Source organism: Theropithecus gelada, chromosome 5, assembly GCF_003255815.1.
Source record: "Theropithecus gelada isolate Dixy chromosome 5, Tgel_1.0, whole genome shotgun sequence".
NCBI lineage: Eukaryota > Metazoa > Chordata > Mammalia > Primates > Cercopithecidae > Theropithecus > Theropithecus gelada.
The window spans coordinates 6,743,587-6,767,795 of record NC_037672.1 but is presented as its reverse complement, the minus strand read 5'-3'; the positions used below and the strand labels follow the sequence as shown (position 1 = coordinate 6,767,795).

The window sequence follows — 24,209 nt, the reverse complement described above, 5'->3', positions numbered from 1 at the left end:
TCTACTAGTAGCTTTATTGTTTTACTTTTCATGCACAGGTCTACGGACCACTTTGAATTAATCTTCTTGGGTAGTACGATATAGACTTCATACTATATACAGACAGAGTGTGTGTGTATTTCCTGTTTGTTTGTTTTTTTTCTTACAGATAGCTAACCAGTCCAATATTGTCCATTGAAAGATCATCCTCTCTGTAGTGAACTGCCATGCTATCTTTTTCCACATACGTGAAGATGTACTTCTGGACTCTTCTGTTCCACTGACCTCTCTAACCTTCAGCCTTACTGTCTGATTATTGTAGCTTTGTAGTAAACTTTGTTACAGGTTGTATGAAACTTCCAATTTTTCTCTTCTTCAAGATTGTGATCCACCACCTTTCAATTTTTTACATCAAATTTAGAATCTGTTTGCCAATGTCTGCATTTTAAAAAGTCTGCTGGGGGCTGGGCACGGTGACTCACGTCTGTAATCCTAGCACTTTGGGAGGCCGAGGCAGGCAGATCACTTGAGATCAGGAGTTCAAGACCAGCCTGGCCAACATGGCAAAACCCCATCTCTACTAAAAATACAGAAAAAAAAAAAATTAGCTGGGCATGGTGGCAGCATCTGTAATCCTAGCTGCTCACGAGGCTGAGGCAAGAGAATTGCTTGAACCCAGGAGGCAGAAGTTGCAGTGAGCTGAGATCACACCACTGCACTCCAGCCTGAGCAACAGAGCAAGACGCAGTAAAAGAAAAAAGAAAAAAAAAAGTCTGCTGGGATTTTGGTAAGGGATAGCACTGAATCTGTAGCTCTATCATGGAAAAACTGATACCTACACTAAGTCTTCTAATCAATGAAAATGACATCCTTTTCCATTGATTTAGATCTCCTTAAATTTTTCTCAGCACTGTTTCATAGTTTTCCGGGGAGACATCTTACACAACTTTCATTAGATTTACCCCTAGGCATTTGAGTTTTTTGCTGCTGTACTGTAAATGATATTCTTTAAGATTTCGTTTTCTAATTGTTCATTGCTAATAGATTGAAATAATCTGTGTGTATGTACCTTGTATATATAGACTTTGATAAATTCACTTATTAATTCTAATAGTTTGCAGGGTCTTTCCATGTTCAGAACTTTCCACGTTCTGAATGTGTCCCACAAAACTTCATACATTGAAACTTATCACCAATGTGATAGTATTTGTAGGTGGGGACTTTAAGAGGTGATTAAGTCATGAGGGCAAAGCCTTTATGGAGGGAGTTAATGACCTTATAAGAGAAATACGAGCTGCCTGCCTCTCTTTTGTCATTACATTCCTTCTGCCATGTGATGACATGGCATCCAAGGCATCATCTTAGAAGCAGAAACTGGGCCCTTGCCAGATACTGAACTTGCCAGTGCCTGGATCTTGGACTTCCCAGCCTCCAGAATGGTAAGAAATAAATTTCTATTATATATAAGTTACCCAGTCTGTGTTATTTTGTTATAGCAACAGTAATGAACTCACACAGGTCGCTTGGATTTTCTACATCACAACCATAGCACCTGCAAATAATGAGTTTTCCTTTTTTCTCCCTCTCTAAAACTTTTATTTGTTTACTGTCTTTTGTATTTGACATTCCGGCCAGTGCAATGTTAACTAGAAGTGGTAACAGTCAACATCTTGTTTTGACCTTGAACTTGGGTGGGAAATGTTTAATATTTCATCATTATGTATATTGCTTGTAACAGATTTTTGACAGAACCACCTATCATATTAGAGACATTCTATTCTATTCATGGTTTTCTAAGAGTTTGTATCATGAAATTGAATTTTACCAACAGATTTTTCTGCATCTATTAATATGACCACTTTTTTTCTCTTTTATCATATCATTATGTTGAATTACATTCAGCGATTTTAGAATATGAAGCCAATCTTTGTATTTTCAGAATAAACTCAGCTGGGTTATGACTTATTAGCCTTTCTATGTATTGCTGGATTTGATATGTTAATATTTTGCTTGTACTCTTGAATCTATGTTCATAAAAGGTAATCCAAAAGTTTTCTTATCTTGTGATGTTATTGCTTTTGGAATCAGAGTTACACCGGCTTCATAAGTTAGTTAAAATGTGTTCTAATTTCTATTTTCTAGAAGACTTTGGCTAGAATTAGTTTTACTTCTTTCTTAAACACTTGAAAGAATTTACTTGTGAAGCCGTCTAGGTCTGGGCCTTTCTTCATAGGAAAATTATTCATTACAGATTTAATTTATTTAGGAGCTATAGGACTACTTAGATTTTCTATTTGCTTCATGTCAGTTTTGGTACGTTGTGCTTATTCAAGGAATATGTTCATTTTATTGAGGTTTCAAGTTTATTGGTATATGCTGTTTGCTGTGGGTTTATTGTCTGTAGGAGCTGTGGTATTTCCCCCTTTATATTTTTGATATTAGTAACTTATTGTCTCTGTTTTGCTTTATCAATATTGCTAAATGTTTGTCAATTTATCAATTTTAATTAATTCTTGAATTTGTTGATTTTCTTTATTAATTTTATTTCACTGTTTCTTGCTCTTCAAAATTTCCTTCCTTCTGCTCTCTGGAGTTTAATTTGCTGTTCTTTTTCTCTCTTCTTGATATAGAAGCTTAGATGCTTGATTTTCAGCATTTCTTCTTTTTGTCTAAAATACGTTTTGCTCTAAGGACTAATTACAACCCACAAATTTTGAAATGTGGTCTATTTTGATAAAAGTATGTCACATCCACAGAATTCTGCAGTTGTGGAATAGAGTGCTCTGTCAGGTAAGTTCACGTTGGTTAACTGTGTTGGTGAAATCATGTCTTTATTCATTCTTTGTCTGTATGTTCTGCTGTTTGCTGATAGAAGTGTGTTCACCCCCAACCATAACTGTGGATTTCTCTGCTTCTCCTTTTAGTTTTGATATTTTTCTCTTTTACACATTTTGAGGTTTTGTTTTTGAATGCATTCCCACTGAATTGACCCTTTATTATTAAGAACTGTCCTTTTGTGTCTTTAGTATTACTTCTTGCCTTAGAGTCTTTGACATTAATACAGACAGACCAGCTTTGCTTTTGGGAAGTGTTTGCACAGTGTATCTTTCCCCATCCTCTTATGCTCCGTGTCACCATGTCCTCATAATTAAGATGTCTCTCTTGTAAATATCACTGTTACTGTTTGATCCAGTCTGAAAACCTCAGCTTACTTTACTCCTTAGCCTCCTGCCCCCACACAGCTTCAAAGTGTGACAAACGCCCTGAGGCGCAGACTGGCCATGTGTTTGTGGTGGGCCCCCTCCCTTTGTCTCCTCCATCCAGTGAGGGCATGGGAGCTGTCACTCTGCCTTTCCAGCTGGGCTCACCAGCCTTCCCCATCACTGCAGGACTCAGGAGGATCTCCTGTGCAGCAAGCTGGCCTAGGTGGGACTCCTCTGGTTTCCATTCTTTCATGCCCACCCTGAGATGGCAAAAAAACCTACTCATCTCTCTTAGGACATCCAATCTTCAGCCCACACCCAGAATCCACAAATGCCCCAAGGGAAGAAAGCAGCTGGCAATTCTCCGGCCGCCTAGGCAGGGCTCTTTCCCCTTCCCTTCGGAATTTTAGCTCATCCACACTCCGCAGTTTCCACAGATCTCCAGTATCTTTCAAAACAGGCCTATTTGCTATTTGTATTTTTCCCTTGCTGTTGCAGCCAGTTGGCCGGCCTGCCCTGACCTGCGGCATCTTACCTGGAGATGGAAGTCTGCTCATGGTAGTTGAAGTAAATGAATTAATAAATGCCTGGCACTCAGATATGCTATCACGATGCATTTGTAACAACCCTCGCTAGTCTCCATTAAACTCCTTTGACAAATGGGGAAACTGTTCTTTGAGCCGATTACCTGCAGCCCCAAAACCTCCTTACCACACCTAAGACTGCAAGGACGTTGCTGGGGCCCCAGTGCTTTGAACAATGCCTGGAGCACAGCAGGTCCTCGGAGCTCCGCATTTCCCCAACGCGTGCAGGGAGGGAAGGCTGCGTGCCCGTGGGCTGGGGAGGGGGCGGCACGTACCAGCCTGCGGATGTCGCGCTCGCACTCGCGCTTGATGCGGTGCACTTCGTCTTGGTGCGCCTGGTAGGCGGCGCGCAGGTCGGCTGCCTTGGTCTTGTCGGCCTGCATGCAGTTACTGAGCGCCTCCTCTGCCTGCTTGCGCGCTGCCTTGAGCTCCAGGATCTCCTGCTGCAGCCGCAGGCGCTCTCCGTCGAAGGCCCTGCGCGCCTCCTCGCGCGCCTCAGTCAGCAGCGCCGTCTTGACCTTGTCGGCCGCGCCATCGCGCAGCACGTTCAGTGTGGCCTGCAGCCGCTGCAGCTCGCCCTCCTTGATCTTGGCCGTGCGTGCCGCCTCCTGCTCGTGCTGCCGGATGAGCCCCTCGCGCAGCGCCTGCAGCTCCTTGGTCTTCTCTTCATGCAGCTTGGCCTTGAGCTCCGAAATGTAGGCCGTGTGCCGTCGCTGCTCCTGCTCGCGCTCCAGCTTCGCCTCCTGCAGCCGCTCGCGCAGTTTGCCCACCTGCAGCCAGAGCGGCGAGAGAGCCGGTCAGGGTCAGGGTCAGGGTCAGGGTCAGGGTCAGGGTCACAGCTGGGGGAGCTGGCCACAGCCTCCCCGCGCCCAAGACGCCCACCTGGGCCCACGTTCCCACGGATTCCCCCTTCGGCAATGCCCTGCAGGCCTGACCCTCCTGCCAGCCCCACTTAGAATCTCTCCTGCTAGTTCCCCGAGATTTTCCGCGGGGGTGGCAACCCCCCGAGGATGTTGGAGAGGCATTCAAGCCTTTGACATCTCTTCCCGGCTGTAGATATGTGAGGAAGGACAACTGCTCAATCACAAAACACACCCTGCAGAAATCGTCACCAAGACGCCAAAGATTGTAAACCAGAAATACATTTCCAGGGCCCCATGCACGGACTCTGGGGTTGGAAAAGACAGACCAGGCTTCTAAGTCTTGGGGGCAGTGAGCGGGGGGGGGGGGGTGGGGGAGAGGGGGTCTCCTCTCACACATCTACAGCCGGGAAGAGATGTCAAAGGCTTGAATGCCTCTCCAACATCCTCGGGGGGTTGCCACCCCCGCGGAAAATCTCGGGGAACTAGCAGGAGAGATTCTAAGTGGGGCTGGCAGGAGGGTCAGGCCTGCAGGGCATTGCCNGGGGGGGGGGGGGGGGTCATTCTTGTCGAGCGGGGTCCCAAGCTGGGCTGGGGACTCCAATGCATTACCCACATTGCCACATTAACCCCTCACGGTCCTGGGAAGGAGATAGCCCTCTCTCCCTCTCCCCTCTCCCCTCTCCCCTTTCCCCTCTCCCCTCTCCCCTCTCTCCGTTTTATCACGAGGCAGCCAAGGCTCAGAGACGGTCTGGTGACCTGCCCAGGGTGAGGGATGAGGACCCTGCTGCTGCCAGGCAACCCACCCCGCCTTGAGTCTATTCATTCTATCAGCAAACAATTCAAAACATTACTTATAAAATGCCCCAAGGGAGTGTGTTCTTAAAACACTTCAAAATGCTTTCTTTAACCTTTTTGTTTCAATATCACTCAACACACATTCCACAGGAACACTTGACAAGCCTTCTTTCCTGAATTCTGCCCCTCTCTGCAGACCTGAAATGAATTGTCTCTGACGGACAAGCTGCTTCCAGGGAAAATGGCACAATTTTCCCCAGACCACACTCTTGATAGCACAGTAACATGTTAAAATGAATTTTCGGTGAGAAGTTTTACAATGATACCTGAGTATTAATAAATCCTTACTTGTAACAGCAGGTAAAGAAGCAAATAAAACCAAACCAGGAAAACACACAAGAGCAACCTCTCCTTTCACCAGATACTCACAATCATAGGAATGAAGCCAGGCGACCAGTCCATGCTCTGTCCACCTTACCCTGGGGGCAGCAATCAGCATCTTTTCCTAGTGGATTTAGTAGCAGGAAGCCAGAACTTTAAGTATTTAACAGAACTGTCCTGGTTATGGACAAAATGTTGTTTTGATTGTTCTCCCCCCTGCGAGGCAACACTGTCTTAAGTCCCTGGTTAATGCTGACAGTCATCTGGGCTCAGCAGGGTCAGATCCAATGAGATCCTAATCTGTTTTGATGAGCTGCATTTCCCCGGGGAAAATTTCTCTACCTCTATGGTGGTTGATGTTGTGGGTGGACTTGGCTGGGCCACAATGCCCAGTCGTTTGGTCAAACACCAGTCCAGATGTGGCTGTGAAGGTATATTTTAGAAAAGATTAACATTTACATCAGTAAACTCTGGGTGAAGCACAGTGCCTTCCACAATGTAGGTGGGCCTCATCCAATCAGTCGAAGGCTTCAAGAGAAAGACCGAGGTCCCCTGAGGAAGAAGGAACTCTGCCTCCAGACTGCACTGGGACTGGAAGCTGCAAGATCAACCCTTGCCTGAATCTCCAGCCTGCTGGTCTGCCCTACACATTTCAGATTTGCCAGCCCCACAACTGCGTAAGTCGATTCCTTAAAACTAACAAACAACCTCTCACTCTGTGGTGTGTGTGTGTGTGTGTGTGTGTGTGTGTGTGTCACAATCTATTGGTTCTGTTTCTCTAAAGAACTCTGACTACACAACCTTTCAGAGCTCCAGTTTCCTCTACTAGGAAACAGGGATGTCAACAGCTGCCCCTCAAAGGCCCGTTGGGAGGAGGAAGATGAGGTGACTGCAGGTGGAAGAATGAAGTCTGTTGTTATCGTGGTTCTGACTTTGTGCATCAGGTGTGGGCAGCCTCTCGGGAGAGTCACAGGTAGAAAGGGAATGAGGAACATGGAAGGGTGGGCAGAGGCCTATACGGGGCAGCCCGGGGGGTAGAGGGGCTGCTTCCTGGAAGGGGCAGAGGTGCTGCTGAGGCTGGTGATCCAGGTGTGTAGGGCAGGGATGGTGACAGAGAGGCAGGGGCCTGGGGACAGGGCCCTGGTGGGTCCCTCCAGCTCTGCCCAAAGCTGCTGAGGGCCAAGCCCAGGTGACATGACCTATGCCGCAGAAGCAGCAGAGTGAGGCTGGGGTGACCCCTGATGTGCACAGAGCACTCCCCACCCCCACCACTCCACCCAACTGAGTAGGCCAAAAACAGCCACCCAGCACTTTACCTCCAGGTGCCTCCAAGCTACCCCAAGTGTAGAGGCACCCACACCAGTCGCTCCTCAGCACTTGGACTCTAAATGCAGCCATAGCACAAAGGCCAAGAGAGGGAACATGCCCTGGGTGTGTGGGGGCTGGCATGGAGAAATTATTTGAACCACAAGAACCACCCCCACTTGCCATTCCCACTCAGAGAGTGAGTCAGATTCGTCCCTTTCCATCCCCATCCTCGTCCAATCCGGCAGCACTGGCTCTCTATGTCCAGGCCTGGCCACTTCCCCCTTGCCCAAGCCACCTACAGCAGCCCTCCCTACCACACCCTCCAGGCTCAAAACCCTCTAAATCTCACGGGTACAGGTTAACTACTCTGAAACCATCATACATGTATAATGTTGAACAAAGGAAGTGGATGGCAGATGGGGAAGCCAGGTTTCCCACTTGGAGTGAGAGGTTACAGACAAGCAAGAGGAGGCTGAAGTGAGCCATGTGGCAGTGGATTCATCTTGGGGACATCTGTAAGAACTCACGTTTAACTTTGTGTGGATATAGATGTCATATATAGAAATATTTACAGGTATGTGTACATACGCAGGTCAGTATACACATATATTTCCTTGTTCTGGCAGCTGAGAGGGCCTAGAAACAATGACACCCCAGCAGTAATGGGCACGCCTGGTGCCCAGATCTTTGTTCCTAATGCCATTCTCCAATAAAAGGAACCAGGACTCCTCAGAGAAATTGCTGGGTCTAGGGCTGGGATAGGAAATATACAAGATGAGCCTGGGGCATCTTTTTTCTTTTTTTTTTTTTTTGAGTCGGAGTCTCGCTCTGTCACCCAGGCTGGAGTGCAGTGGCACGATCTCGGCTCACTGCAAGCTCCGCCTCCTGGGTTCACGCCATTCTCCTGCCTCAGTTCCCTGAGTAGCAGGACTACAGGTGCCTGCCACCACGCCCAGCTAATTTTTTAATATTTTTAGTAGAGATGGGGTTTCACCGTGTTAGCCAGGATGGTCTCATTCTCCTGACCTCATGATCTACCCGCCTCGGCCTCCCAAAGTGCTGGGATTACAGGCGTGAGCCACTGCGGAGCCTGGGGCATCTTACGATGCCAGAAAGTAAGGAAGTGTTCCAAAAAACCCCTACAAAACTGCCCCTGTGAAGTCTTGGGTTCTGCTTGCCCCTGCACTATTTTCTAAAACCTTTGATGCAATGTGCCCAGGGCTGCTATATTGCTGGTTTCCTGTGAGCCTCTGTACCCATCTGACTTGAGGGCAGGGGCTGTCTCTGAGTTACTTCCAAACACTTCTCACTCAGCCCAGGCACAGAGCATGCGTGCCACAGGCTTGCTGATGAACAGACACGTTTACCACCCTCCCTCATCCTACAGTGTTCAACAGGTATGCTTTGCTTAAATACCAGCACTTTAAATGGGACATTGACAGTGATTATGAGATCATATCAAAGTAACACTTCGATGCAATTGTAAAGTTTGCATTTATTCTTTTTGTACCGGTCAATAAGCACATGGCTGAATTCTCAGAGAATCAAAATTCTCCCAGCAGCCAGATGGGTAAAGTCAACCTCAAGGGGCCACAGGGATGGCTGGATTGAGAAAATAAGCAGCCAGGGTACATCCAAGTGGGAATTGCTACATGTCCCAGAGGCAAGGAGGCAGCCTGGTAATAGGGAGGCCCAGCCTGGGGTCCGCATGGGCCTGGCTTTCAACCCAGCAGTACCATCTACTGTGCTGGCCTCGTGTGTGGGGCTAAACTGTGTCCCCTGAAATTCATATGTTGAAGTCCTAACCCCCAGGACCTCAGGATGTGATTGCATTTGGAGATAGATCCTAATGAGGTCATTAGGGTGGGCCCTAATCCAATTTGCCTGGTGTCTTCATAAGAAGAGGAAATACAGACATGGACACACACAGGAGAAAGCCATGTGAAGATACAGGGAGAAGGCGGTCGACTGCAAGCCAAGGAGAGAGGCTTCAGAAGGAGCCAATCCTGACACCTGGATCTGTGGCTGCCAGCCTCCAGGACTGTAAGACAGCAAACGTCTGTTGTGTAAGCTGCCCCATCTGTGGGACTTGGTTACTGCAGCCCTGGCAAGCTAACACACCTGGGCAAGTCCCTGCCCTCTCCAGCCCTTGGCTGGCTCACCTGTAACACGGGGGAAGCTGCACCTGACCTCTCAGTTCCCCGCCAGGGTCATGACACCCTGTAAAGCACCTGGCGCTATCTGCACAGTAGGCATACAAATGTCGCCCTGATGGTCATGTGAGGATACGACAGGCAGCACCCAGGCCCTGTGTGTGACTGTCTCACTCATTCCTCAAACAACCCAGGAGGCAGACACCTTAGAGGTCCCCATCTACAGATGGGAAAACTGAGGCAGGGGGTTACACAGCATATAAAACCTCAGGCCGGGGTGGTGGTGGAGAGGGGATGGAGCCCAGGCAGTGTGATGGGAGTGAGCAGCTTTCCCTGTCACCACAGCCACTATTGCTACGTCCAGATACAAGATGCAAGCCCCTGCAGCCCTAGCCAGTTAGCCCCAGCCCCAGAGGTGACCTGGCTAAAGGGTGAACAGGTCAACATCACCAGCATCCATGACTAAAAGAGGCTGGATGCACTTGGACTGGAATCTTGAACACCTAGGGATGGAGACAGGTGCATCTGTCCCCAAGTTTCAGAAGCCCACTCCCCCAGTCCAGAACTCAGCCTCTGCTCTGTGTGGCCCATCCTGAGCTGGGGGTTGGAGCCAGAGCCCAGGCCCCAGCCCTATCCCCACCTGGCAGCTGGATCTGGCCCAGCACCCCATTGGCGGCCTGAGTCCCAGCTCAACAAGACGGGGATGCCTGATGCAATTTCCCAAGCAGCCTCCACCCATTGCTCCAGGTGCTACATCAGAAGCTGGAGGGCACCTTCAGAGCTTCAGTTAGACCCTCAACTGCTCGAGCCACCCAGGAGCAAGCCCGCATCTCCATCCCCTTTCTGTCCTCAGCCTGCCTAGTGGTTCCTCTCTGGGCTCATAGCCCTGGGCTTGCTCTACCTTCAAGTCCACCCAAGTCAGAGCCAGGCCACCAAACAGGACTGCAGCTGGGCCTGGGCACCAGATGTTGATGGGTCTTTTTATTGCATCCATTAATCAGATCCTCATGACCATCTTAAACCAAACAGCTATTATTATACCATAATAGCTGGTGTCAGATGAGAAGACAGAGGTTTCAGAGACTTTTAGTCACCTGGCCAAGATCATGAGACCAGTTAGGGGACAAGCTGAGGTTTGAAGCCAGGTCTGCCTGGAAAGTCTGGGCTCCTCCCCTCTGTGACATCCCGTGCTTTCATTAGACTCCCAGCACCCAACCAGGCACTGCCCTGACCAGCTCCAAAGCTCAAATCTGCCCTAGGAGAGAAGAGAGTAGCTCATATCCCAGAGCCAGGCTCTGTTCCAAGCTCTTTACCTAGCAAAGCCCTGAGTCCAGACCACAGCCCCATCATGTCTAAGAAAGCACATATGTGGCTTACAAGACCTCAAGGCAGCATAAACCAAAAATAAACTTTGAAGCCTCCTGACCATCTGAATGGACCCCTCCTGTCCACCAAGGGCATTCCAAAGTTAACCTGAAAAGCTAGTTCAGGCCATGATGGGAAGCGGGGAGTGGGACATGCCTCACTATGCCCTCCTCCCTTTTGGAATTTAGGAAAAGCTGGTACTGCCATGACCTTGCTAAATTAAACTAAACTTAGCCTGAGGGTGCCTTCATGCATGAGTTCCTATATAATGAACTGCAACCTAACTTAGCAAGCAAACTAACCAAGAGGCTGACTTAGGAGCATATTTAAACAAACAGCCGAGGCTCAGCCAATCAGAGAAGCTGAGCATCAGTAAATCACAGGTGACCCACGGATCAAGGGTCAAGCTGTAATCAATCAAGTAGCCTCAGCACCTCTGTTTTCTGTCCCCATAATGAAAGCTGTCTGACCACATGCAGGTTTCTCTGAACCTGGTCTGTTCTGCTCTGGGGGCTGCCCCATCCTCGAATCGTTCTTTGCTCAATTAAACTGTGCTAAACTGAATTTGTCAAACATTTTTCTTTTGACAACCCCCATCTTGCAGGTAAGAGAAATCAAAGAATGGGGTGTCCAGTGGCTCGTCCAAGGTCACAGCAAGCACTGGTGGGGCCCGGACTCCTGCCCAGTGGTCTCTGTACTGCAAAGGGACAGGCCGCAGGCTAGAGAGGTGAAGCGCCTACCCTCAGCCCCCCACCTGGAACAGGCTCTCCATACATGCCCCAGGGGCAACACTGCCCAAAGGGACATTTGCAGCCCAGCTGCTGCTGAGCTGGCGCCAGCCCCCACCTTGCTCTTTTCCTGCTGGAACTCGATCTGAATGCTGGTCAGCTTGGCCCGCAGCTCCTCGTTGGCCATCTGCACCGCGTCCGTCTCCATCTCGGGCTTCTCGCCCTTGCTCCGGCCTTTCTTCGACATGCTTCCTCTTGGGTCAAGGTGCTGAGATCCTGCGGTTCACACCCGTTCACGCACGCCAGCCAGCAGGCGTGGCTACCAGCTCCACCGTGCTAACCAGTCGCGCAGGGCTCAGCTCGCCCTCCGAGGAAACCACCATCACTTGGGATCCTGAGGGAAGGAGGGAAACTGAGTTAGCAGAGAGAGAAGGGTGGGGAGCTGGTGTCCCTGCCTAGGGCACCCTGGGCCAGGCAACTGCCTCATCTGGAGGATGACCTGCCACTCCCAGAGCTGACCTAGAGCCTCCCAGATGGGGGCTGCAGAAGAATCACTTGGAGGTTGTTAAGGCATGGAGTCCTGGGCCCACCCATAGAGAATCTGATTTGCATTTCTAACAAGCTCCCAGGTGAGGCTCCCAGGTGACCACACTTTGAGTAGCTTCAGTCCATCCTGCTCCCATCAGGATGAGACCAGCCCATCTCAGCACCCTGTAGACCACAGTCTGCCAACATCAGTGAGCCTGAGTCTCCTAAGATACTTCTTCCAAAAAGCAGGGCCCTGGGCCTCACCCAGAGCATGGTAGGCCAGGGAATCTGCATTTCCATCCACAATCCCAGCAATTCTGGAGCCAGGTCTGAGGACCACACTTAGAGAAATAGGCTTTTTGATTTCAGAGGTTAGTGGTTTCCTTCCCTACTAGATAGGTGATGTCACCCAGTGTTACAGATGAGGAAACAGAGACACACAGAGGCTGACTGCTGGTGATGTCACTCAGCTACCGAGAGAGGAAACAGTATGAACCCGATCAGGGTCCACAGCTGGAAGCGGATGAGCCAGGACTGAGCCTAACCACCGCCCCGAGCTGCCTCGGAAAGCCCGCCTCTGCTCTCCCTTCCCTTCCCCACATCTCCGTCTCATTTTCCATCTGACAAACTGTAATTGACTTAGTTCTCATCTACATCCCCTACATGAGGATGGATTCCCAGTAAGCAAGGCCTGGGCCTGCTCTGCCCCCGCTGTGTCCTCCATGCCTAGAACAGAGGGCAGCACGTAAGATGCATTCCATCAGGATCCGCCAAGTGCGTGAACGAATGAGTGAGTGACAACAGGAGAGTCATGAGGTGCCCATCATGTACCAGGGCCTGTGGCAGGAGCTGGGAATCCTGTCCTATCATCCTTGGAACACCTGGTGAGAGAGGACTTTACTAGGCCCATTTTAGAGATGAGGAAATGAAAGCACAGAGAGGTGAAGTCAGCTAGCTAAGTCCACACAGCCAGTGAGTGGGGTGTTGGGATTAGATCACGTAGGGAGTGAATGCAGAGCGAGGAGGGAACACTCCGGTGTGGAGGAATGCTAACTTGGGAGGTTGGGCAGATGAGACAAAAGTGGCAAGGCAGGCCATGAACAGGACGGAAGGAGAGAAGGCACAAGGGAGGCTGCAGAAGATCGCGTGTCTAGAAGAAGGAAGGTGCCAACAGCGGGCAGCCCCGAAGAGGTCAAGGTGAGAACCCGAAGCTGGCCATTGGATTCGGCCTCCTGGAGTCCATGTGACCTCAGCCTGTGGGTGGGAGATGCAGGAAGTATAGGACAGGGGTGCCCAGGAATGTTCTGGGGTGGGGTCCCCGCAACACCAGTGCATCCGGCGAGTTGCAGATGCTCAGTGGCCTTGAACTGAAGTCAGGCGGGACCTGCTAGCCCTGAGGCCCTGGGACATCCCTCCAATCTACAAAATCTGGGAGGCAGTGATGGAGGCCAGGTGCCTTTCTCCTGAACAAGAGAGAGTAGTGTTTCTGAAAACACCATGAAGGATTATTCTGGGCTAATCAACATCTCCGCTGATCGATTCCAGAAAGGTACATTCTGTCTTCAGAGAAGTATGAACTCCATTTGCCTTGATCTGACTTAGAGCTTGATACATAATTCATTCCTCGCCTCCGCTGACCTGCCGCTTTTATAACCACAGCAGTTCTCAGAAATCAGCCTTCGGATCTGAAGTGCACCTCCCCATACCCTGATGGGCAGGAAGACACACAAAATGCAACACCAAAAAAGGAAGCTTGCTCCTTTTTATTCCTTTGTGTGGCCACTTCTAGGAAAGTGCTTTAAGGAAACACCAGAGATAAGTCTCTGATAGAAACACTTGGATGTCCATCCCAACAACACAGTGCTCAGCCAGAAGGGATAGATGACGTCAATGACGTCTACGCCCCGACAGAAAACTCCACATGGGGAAAAGGTCAGCGCCACAGAGTGAAAAAGGTGAAATAAAAAAAATAGGCCAGGTGCAGTGGCTCACGCCTGTAATCCCAGCACTTTGGGAGGCTGAGGTGGGTAGACCACCTGAGGTCAGGAGTTTGAGACCGGCCTGGCCAACATGATGAAACCGCCTCTCTACTAAAAATACAAAAAATTAGCAGGGCGTGATGGTGCACACCTGTAATTCCAGTTACTCGGGAGGCTGAGACAGGAGAATTGCTTGAACCTGGGAGGCGGAAGTTGCAGTGAGCCGAGATCGTGCCATTGCACTGCAGCCTGGGAGACTCCATCTCAAAATAAATAAATAAATACATAAAAATTTAAAAAATACAATTTATAGTCTCGATTTTCTGCTATATATATACGTAGATATATATATATATTTGCTCATTATTTTCACTCAGTCATAAATACGTGTTGAGAAACTGCGAGGTGCCAGCCCTGCACCCTGGGGACACGGTGGAAAGGACATGGCAGCCACACGCCCAGGATACTGACAGGGACCATCTCGGGGATGCAGTTACAAGTGATATCTATTCTCTTCTTTAGACTCTTCTAGGTAAGTGCAATTTTCTACTTCAATGACTGCTTTTAAGAAGAAACAGTGCAGTTTTTTTTGTTTTGTTTTGTTTTTTAAGAAAGGCAAGAAAAATATCTGCAATTAGCCAAGAAGGACCCCTGAAGAAAGAAGAGGAGAAACAAAATGGACTACATCCACAGGAGCGGCCCGCCAGCCTCGCAGGCAGGATGGGGCAGCTGCAGGTCCGCCAACTCTTTGGGCCGCTGGTGGGGGAGAGGGCTGCCCTGTCCAGGACCCAAAAGTTGTTGAAGCCCTACCCTGAGCATGCGCCAACTGTCAGCTCCTCTGGGTCAGAACCTTAGCTCCCACCTTTGTGCGCCCCACACCGTGCCCAGCCCAAAGTCGAAGCTTGATCCAATTCCAGGATGAATAAATCTCCATGGGCTGATGCCAAGCCTGGTACTCTCAACACCCCGTTCCAGATACTGCCAGGCTGGGCCACAGTGAGTGTGGAGATGAATGGAGTGCAGGAGGGAAGGATGTCCAAAGTTCTGGGCCAAGTCAACCCCAGAGCTCAGGGTGGGCCCCAGCAGCCGGCCTCTGTGCCACGGACACACTGTTGATGGTCCTGACGCTCACAGCGCCACGCAGCATCACTATAATCAGCTCCTCCAGCTGCGGGCTGCACAAAGGTCTCGTCGGCAGGAGCAACAGCAGGGAACTCTCCTGCCTGAGCTGAGCTTGGTGTCTGCTGCACCCAGGACTTCTCATTCTGAGCCCACTGCCCACCAAGCAGAAGATGGCACAACCCACTGTGGAGGAAGGAGCACAGCAGTGGCTCAGCGCCGCAGGCTGGAGGGTGACTGCTCAGGACACACAGGAGGCGGAGTCCTCAGAGCATGCTCCTTCCTGAAGGCACGGGGAGCCCCGCTGCTGATCCTGGGCCTTGCCTGGCATATAGGCCAAGGTTGGTAAATATCCACCTCCTGTGAACCAGTCCTGTTGGCTCCAGAACTGAAATATCTCTGCAGCCCACCCAACTCTGACATCACGTGCCCCCTTGTCCCAGCCTCCATGCCATTTGTGCCTCGACAGCATGGGTGCCCTTTAATTGCCCACAGGAAATTAAAATACCAGGCATGCAGGAGGACCAGACAAGGTCCCGGCCATCACAGAACTGTCTAGTCAGGGAGACCACTATGGAAATGAATACATCAAATAATGATGGCTTGTGGTAGGTGCTGGAAAGAAAAAGTCTACAGGGCACTGTGATACACAGCTATCAAATATCACCTGTCACGGGCAGGCGGTGGGGAGGGCAAACAGCCAGACCACGTGGGGGCTCTACACCAAGCACAGAGTCAAGACCAGCTATGTATTTGCAGCCCAGTGCAAAATGAAAATGTGAGGCTCCTTGTTCAAAATTATTAAGACTTGCATGATGGCAACAGCAGAGCATTAAGCCAAGAGCCAGGCCCTCTGAGTGCAGGCCCTGCAGGACAGCACAGGTCGTGTGCCCGTGAAGCTGGCCCTGGACAGAGTTCAAGCCCTACCCTGAGCATGCTGGGAAGCCATTAGCAGGGTGTGACTCGAATTTCCATTTCGCTGAAGTGCAGATGGTAATAGCTGTACCCCAGTGGTGGTGGCGAGGGTAAAATGGGTCCCTGTCTGTCACACAGGAAGCACTGCAGAGGCTCTTGCGACTATCATCCTGCTGTTTAAAGATCACCCGGGCTGCTGAGACACAGACGAATGACATGGAGGCTGGGACAAGGGGCATGTGGTGTCAGAGATGGGTGGGCTGCAGAGATATTTCAGTTCTGGAACCAGCGGGACTGGTTTGCAGGAGGTGGATATTCGCCAACCTTGACCTATATGCCAGGCTCTTGCTCTGACCCCACAGCCTTCCACAATGCCCACCAACAACATCTGCCCATGCACTGGGTGCAGGGCCTTGTCTGGCCTTCTCAGGCCTGCTGCAAAATTTCCTCCCTTCATTAAAGCACAGCTTTGTGGTGACAACATTGTAGAGGCAAGCAGAAGGGCTGGGACCCTGGACTGAGGCCACAGGAGGCAAGGGCAGAGCTCTGGTTGGCCAGCATGGGCCAGCTTCTGGCTGATGAGGGCTGAGGTGGGCTGAATCGTGGCCCCCAAAAAGATATCACATCCTGCTCCCCAGAACCTGCAGATGTGCCCTTGTTAGGAAAAAGTGCCTTTGAAGATGTAACGAAGTGAAAGATCTCAAGACGAAATCCTCCTGGAGTAGGATGAAGTCTAAATCCATTGACAGGAGTCTTTATAGGAGATGCACGGAGAAGACACACAGAAGAGAAGACCACGCGAAGCCAGGGAAGAGACCAGAGCACTGCGGCCACACCAGGGAAGCCAGGACAGCTGACAGCCACCCAAAGCTGGAGGAGGGAAGGACTGATAGCTTTTTTTAAGGGAATGTGACCCTGCCAGCACCGTGACTTGGGACTTCTGACCTCTAGAACTGTGAGAGTAAATTTCTGTTTACCACCCAGTTTGTGGTCATTCTTTATAGAGGCCACAGGAAATTAATATACCAGGCAAGCAGGAAAGAACCGCTCCTGAGGCCGGACGCAGTGGCTCATGCCTGTAATCCCAGCACTTTGGGAGGCGGAGGTGGGTGGATCACCTGAGGTCGGGAGTCCGAGACTAGCCTGACCCAACATGGAGAAACCGCCTCTCTACTAAATATACAAATTAGACAAGTGTGGTGGCGCATGCCTGTAATCCCAGCTACTTGGGAGGCTGAGCCAGGAGAATCGCTTGAGCACAGGAGGTGGAGGTTGCGGTGAGCTGAGATCACATTGCACTTCAGCCTGGGCAACAAGAGCGAAACTCCGTCTCAAAAACAAACAAACAACACCAACAACAAACCAGTCCTGGGACACGCTCAGCACTTTGTTTAATGCCTGAAGGTAACCAGGTCCTCAGAACACAAGTCTGAATGAGCCTTGCCTTGCCCCTCTCCTCACTGTGTGTAATATCACCAAGAAACCACAATGTCTCCCCGCTGAACAGGGCCGCTCACATCCCTCTACAGTCACAATTCACAACCTACAAGGTGAGATTAGAAGGGACCTTTGCCCCCAAGGTGTGGATGAAAAAAGTAAGGCTCAGAAAGCAGAAGCGAGTTGCCCAAGATTGTTGGATGACCTGGTAGCTGCCATGGTATTTCCAACTCAGGTTTCCTGCCTCCAGCCCCACATGGCCTGATATTTTTATAACAGGATTCACAAAACACAGGCACAAAAAGAAAATGAGCTCCTTCAAGACACCTCAAATCCAAATATCTGATAAGCAGAAATTCCAGCCCATCACCAAGAGGTCTTCTTTGTAACACTTCCTGCACACTTCACCAAAAATTACATGGAGATCCCAGGGGTCTCCCTGGAGAAAATATGAATGAGGTAGGTTGGCAGAGTCGAATCCTTTCCGTGGACAGAAAACAGTTTATCCTAAAGAATCTAGCCACACCTTTTTTTTTTTTTAAACAAACATTCATTACTTAATGAGCCCTTATGAAAAAAAATCTCTCTCTGAGTAAGTATGTGACTTTGGTTTAAATATCTAAATCCAAATTGATTGTGCTGACTTAAAAAGCTACAACCATATTCCTACCCCAGGCACAGTAATATGCTTCCTGGAAATTTATTCTAAGGAAGTAATTCCTGAAAGGAAAGAGCAATCTGCCTAAAGATGTTGCGAGTAGCATAATTTGAATTTTTTTTTTTTTTTATACTTTAAGTTCTAGGGTACATGTGCATAACGTGCAGGTTTGCTACATATGTATACTTGTGCCATGTTGCTGTGCTGCACCCATCAACTCGTCAGCACCCATCAACTCGTCATTTACATCAGGTATAACTCCCAATGCAATCCCTCCCCCCTCCCCCCTCCCCATGATAGGCCCCAGTGTATGATGTTCCCCTTCCCGAATCCAAGTGATCTCATTGTTTAGTTCCCACCTATGAGTGAGAACATGCGGTGTTTGGTTTTCTGTTCTTGTGATAGTTTGCTAAGAATGATGGTTTCCAGCTGCATCCATGTCCCTACAAAGGACACAAACTCATCCTTTTTTATGGCTGCATAGTATTCCATGGTGTATATGTGCCACATTTTCTTAATCCAGTCTGTCACTGATGGACATTTGGGTTGATTCCAAGTCTTTGCTATTGTGAATAGTGCCACGATAAACATACGTGTGCATGTGTCTTTATAGCAGCATGATTTATAATCCTTTGGGTATATACCCAGTAATGGGATGGCTGGGTCATATGGTACATCTAGTTCTAGATCTTTGAGGAATCGCCATACTGTTTTCCATAATGGTTGAACTAGTTTACAATCCCACCAACAGTGTAAAAGTGTTCCTATTTCTCCACAGCCTCTCCAGCACCTGTTGTTTCCTGACCTTTTAATGATCGCCATTCTAACTGGTGTGAGATGGTATCTCATTGTGGTTTTGATTTGCATTTCTCTGATGGCCAGTGATGATGAGCATTTTTTCATGTGTCTATTGTTGATGGCAATGGAAAACTGGAAATAACCTCAGGATCCAAAAGTTGTTGATAGCCAAATGAGCAAAAGCACACTAGATAACTCAGAAACAGCCAAGGAAGAGACAGGGAGGGAGGCCCACGGACAACAGTGGCGTGTGAGCCCTGCTGGGCAGCACCTGGAGAGATGGCGAGTGTGCTTCTCATCAGTTCACATCCCACGATTTCGCTTTAAATCCTGTGATGGTGGGCATGCTATTTATGCAATCAACAAAATAAAGAAAGAGATGGTACTAGGTTCTCTTTTGAGCAGTACTGAAATACCAGAGTGAAGCTCACAACCCAGGCCAGCTTCAGCTCCTTCCATGAATCCTTTATGGGCCAAGTCGGGACTCAGAGGCTGTCGGAGTCCCCACTCCACAGCGCTGCTGGAGGCTAAGTGCCTTCAGGTTTGGGCATTTCTTGGCACACTTACCGGCACAAAGCAATGCTCAAAAAATGGCAGCAGGCCAGCTGCAGTGGCTCACGCCTGTAATCCCAGCACTTTGGGAGGCCAAGGCAGGTGCATCACCTGAGATCAGGAATTCAAGACCAGCCTGGCCAACATGGCGAAACCCCATGTCTTCTAAAAATACAAAAATTAGCCAGGCATGGTGGTGCACACTTGTAATCCCAGCTACTCAGGCGGCTGAGGCAGGAGAATCGCTTGAATCCGGGAGGCAGCAGTTGCGGTGAGCCAAGATCACACCACTGCACTCTAGCCTGGATAACAGAGAGAGAGCTTGTCTCAAAAAAAAAAAAAAAAAGGCAGCTGCTTCATTGTCATCGTCATCATCATCATCATTATCATCATCATCATCATTCTCATTGGCGTGCACTGCCAGATTTGCCAACAATGTCCATAGCTTGACCCAGGATTTTTCCTATGACTCTATCAATAGTGGGCTGCATAAGGAGCAAGGGCATAAAATGGTCCTCCGTGTTCAGGCCCGGAACAACCTGACTATTTGGAGGTTAATACTCTCTTGCCTTCAACTTCCCTCTCACCTTCCGAAGAACTGTGCCAGGCATCAGGAGAGCAAAAGTTGGAAGCAACCTGAATGCACCGCCATAGGGAATTCCTTGTACTACAAAACTGCACCAGTAAACCCAGGGATGGGTATGCAGTGGAGGAGGGTACGCCATCACAGACAGGCGGCCTGCCCCCGGACCTAGCAGGGAGCACACAGCTCCCCGTGCGGGAAGTCACCGGAGTGAGCCCTTGGCACACACCATCTACTCCAGTAATCGCAACGCAGCTCCAGCGATGCCCAAGAGCATTAAAAAGAGGAGCCAGATCTGAATTTTCCAGAGAAAGCTGACATTGATTTTTATGTGAAATTTCCCAATTTGTATATGTTAGAAATGAATTCACATAGATTTGTATAAATATCATTCAGCCCAAACAAAAGCCATCTGTGGACCAGATTTGATCTGTGGCCATCGCCCTGCCAACTCTGATGTTTGCCACCTATTAAATGGAAAAAGCAACTTATACAATCGTACATACAGCATACTACAGTGTATACATATATATAATGCACATATATACTGCATATAATAGACACTGTATATATGTGCATTTGTAGGCAGGCTTATGTTTAAGTGTAGGCATTTAAAATAGCATAGACAGGGCCAGATGCAGTGGCTCATGCCTGTAACCTTAGCACTTTGGGAGGCCGAGGCAGGCAGATTTCTTGATGTCAGAAGTTCAAGACCAGCTCAGTCAAGATAGTGAAACCCCATCTCTACTGAAAGTACAAAAATTAGCCTGTAATCCCAACTATTCGGAAGGCTGAGGCAGGAGAATTGCTAGTACCTAGGAGGCAGAGGTTGCAGTGAGCTGAGATCTAACCACTGCACTCCAGCCTGGGTGACAGAGTGAGACCCCATCTCAAATAATAATCATAATAATAAAATAGCACAGACAAATATTTACAATCTATTGAGAGTGGACATCATCTTTGAAAGAGGTAAGGGTAGTTGGGTTTTTCCTTCTGTTTGGATTTGATTTTTGCCTGGATACATTTTCTAAAGGACCTACAAAGACTCTGCATTGCATATTTAGCATGAAATCACAAAAGATTCTTGTCTTTAAAAGACTGTGCTGAGATTCAAGGCATGGCAGAGGCCTTATGAAGAAAAATAACATAATGTGATATAAATAGAGGTTAGAGGGAGCAGCTGCTGACCTGAATTCAAGTCCCACACAAGCAAGTGCCGGCTCTATGATGCGGGAGACGTCAGTTCATATCCCTGAACTGCCGTTTCGTCAGCTGCAAAGCTGGGAGGACAGCGCCCAGCCCATGTGATGTGGAGGTCAGGGAGGGGGATGTGGAGGGTGAGAGCACGGGCTCCAGAGCCAGAGTGACTGGGTGGATTCTTAGCTCTACTACTTACCAGCTGTGTGACCTCAGACAGGAGACTTCACCTCTCTGTGCCTCAGTTTCTTGATCAGAAAATGAGGCTAGTAATAATTCCTTCCTCCTAAGGTTGTTTTGGGCATGAAATGATTTCATACTTTTAAGGTTTTTCGGAACAGGGACCAGACCGTAACAAGGACTCGGTAACAGTTAACAATGACAATGATTTAATTGCAAACTACAAAACCTTTTAAATGAAAGATGTCACTTGTTAACATTCTAATAATTTAGGAAATGCAAAAGGCTCTTGTTAGTTTTTCTATTTTCTGCCAATTCTACTAGTTTTCAACATCACCCCAAAAATGCACACCTATCTTGAGGCTGTACAGTCCTATGGAACAGAGCTGTTGCCACTGGCAGAGGAGGCATGGCTTCCGGGGAGCCCAAACCCCTCACCCAGAGTCATGGCACACCATACGGTAGGTGTGCCCCCATCCCAGGCACACAGCTTGGTTCTCAGGATTTTCACAAAATCCTAGCAGCTGAGCTGTCTGTTCTTCCAGCCCAGGGCCTGAGAGACACAGGGAACTGACAGACCACATTGTGCAAAAGGTGAAGACACAGGCAGGAAAATGAAAGACAGCAAAGATTTTCTAGAATCAAAGATTTTCCACCATGCCACCACCCCAAAAGAGAGAGAGGATATTCAAATAAAAAGTCTTTTAATACTTAAAAAGAAGCCTCAAGCTAGGCATGGTGGCTCACGCCTGTAATCCCAGCACTCTGAGAGCCCAAGACAGGAGGATGGTTGAGCCCAGGAGTTCGAGACCAGTTTGGGCAACAGAGGAAGACCCTGTCTCTATAAAAAAAATGTAAAAGTTAGCTGGATGTGGTGGTGCGAGCCTGTAGTCCTAGCTACCCAGGAGACTGAGGTGGGAGGAGCACCTGAGCCCAGGAGTTCAAAACTGCAGTGAGCTATGGTGGCGCCACTGCACTCCAGCCTGGGTGACAGAGCAGTGAGACCCTGTCTCTAAAACACACAAGAAAGAAAAGGCCTGGGAAGTCTAGGAGATACTTTCTTAGGAGATCTCATTTTCCAATTACAGGAAATTAACAAGGTGCTTGCTGTCTCTTTTTATACTGATGCAAAATAGTTAGAGGGCGTTTTAAGTGAACCTTCCATAAGGCGTAGTCAATAATGTCAACCAAGTCAGGTTTCCTAACACATACTCTGGGCTTGGAGGTGAAGTGCCATAGAGAGAACCCGGAACGAGGAGCAGGAGGCTTAGTCATTTGCCTCAGCTCTGCCACTATCCCCTTCATGGCCCTGGCCCGGCTGTGTTCTCTCCACGCAGGACTTTCCATACATAATGGGGGTGGGCTGTGCAGACGGCACCACATGGGACGAGCGTTGGCGACGATTGCTAATCCCAGAGAGGGCCACGTGCGGCCAGGGCTCCCAAGCCCTGTGTCCCATCACTGATGCCAGGAGGTCACAGCTGGCGGGTCTCATCAACATAGAAATGTTGCTCTGCTGACGACAGAGCAGCCACCTGTACCAGCACATTCAGGAGCACTTAGTGACCTGGACCCAGTTCCACGCTTAAGTGTGGCAGCTTAATCTGCAAATGGGCCTCAGCCTTCCCCAACCCTCAACATCCAGCCAAGAGCTGTCCCCTATCACCAGTTTTCAGAGGCATCCCCTACTGCCACTGCCCCAGCCAGCCCTCACCCTTGCCTGTCTGCATTCGTGTGACACAGTGGCCTCCCCTGGTCTAGGCCTACATGCCAATCCATCCAAGCTCCAGGGCCATGGGGAGTGACCCTCCCCACCGTTCCCTGCTGATGCCCTGTAGGGGAAAAAGTGTCCATGGCTACAGCAGCCAGGCCTCTGCACTGCACCCTGCTCCTTGCTCCAGCCTGGGTCATGCCTGCTGTCCCCTGAAGGCCTCTGCATGTGCCCCTCCCTAGCTCACAGGCCACCTGGGATCACCTCCTAACTGTCCCCAGTATTTGACTTGGGCCACACTTCTTTCGGGCAAACCTCTTCTGCCCTGCAAGCAAGGTCGGGCATCCCTGAGGCCCAAGCCTGACTCTAGGCCACCACCACGTGACCATCTATCTCCAGGACTATGAGGCCAGCTGGGTTGAGATTGCCACAGGAGACAGACCCATTTTACAGATGGGAAAACTGAGGCCTAACAGGTCGGGGCTGGCCTGGGTCACAGACGGAGTAGGAGAGGAGAACCTGCCTCTTCCCCACCAGTGGTCAGCCAGGCTATGGTCAAAGGCCATAGGGCGGGCACCACCCCACATAGGCACCACAGTCCCCAGCCCCAGCTCGCTGAGGTGTCCTCAGCTCCCACTTCCCTGGGCAATTATGTCATCAGCACTCCAGCAGCCGGAGCACCCCACCCGGACTGGCTGACCCCTCGCCTAGGACCCTCCCATCCCAGGGGCCAAGACCCTCAAGCCCCTCCCCACAGGCAGGGCCACACGGTCCCAGTAAGCTGGGATGGAGGCCACTCGATGCCACTCTCCCAGCTCCATCTGTGGCCACAGTGACCCACACTGTCCGGACTTCCTGTTTTGGGTCAGGTTGTTCATTCTGCACCCAACAAACACCTAAGAGTCCCTCATGTGCCCGGGAGGGGGTGATTCTGTGCATGTTACACACACACACACATGCATGTACCATACAGAAACACACACACCATGTAGAAACACACACATACCATACAGAAACACACACACACCACACACACACTATACAGAAACACACACACACACACCATGCAGAAACACACACACACACCATACAGAAACACACACACCATGTAGAAACACACACATACCATATAGAAACACACCCACACACCATACAGAAACATACTCCATGCAACACACTGCATCACACACAGA

At 49.5% G+C, this 24,209-nt stretch overlaps 1 protein-coding gene across 2 annotated transcripts in view; it reads right to left on the bottom strand.

Annotated features, from left to right (window-relative positions):
- The window catches only part of JAKMIP1 (janus kinase and microtubule interacting protein 1), a 177,899-nt gene that overhangs the window by 78,996 nt on the left and 74,694 nt on the right, over positions 1-24,209 (bottom strand). The window contains exons 2-3 of one of the 2 annotated variants that reach the window (XM_025385528.1): positions 11,478-11,753; positions 4,042-4,536 (exon numbers count right to left, since the gene is read on the bottom strand). In XM_025385528.1, coding sequence (XP_025241313.1) covers positions 4,042-4,536; positions 11,478-11,606 — 624 coding nt within the window. In that variant the 5' untranslated portion in view covers positions 11,607-11,753. The remainder of the gene's footprint in view (positions 1-4,041; positions 4,537-11,477; positions 11,754-24,209) is intronic. The other variant, XM_025385529.1, reaches the window with a different exon arrangement.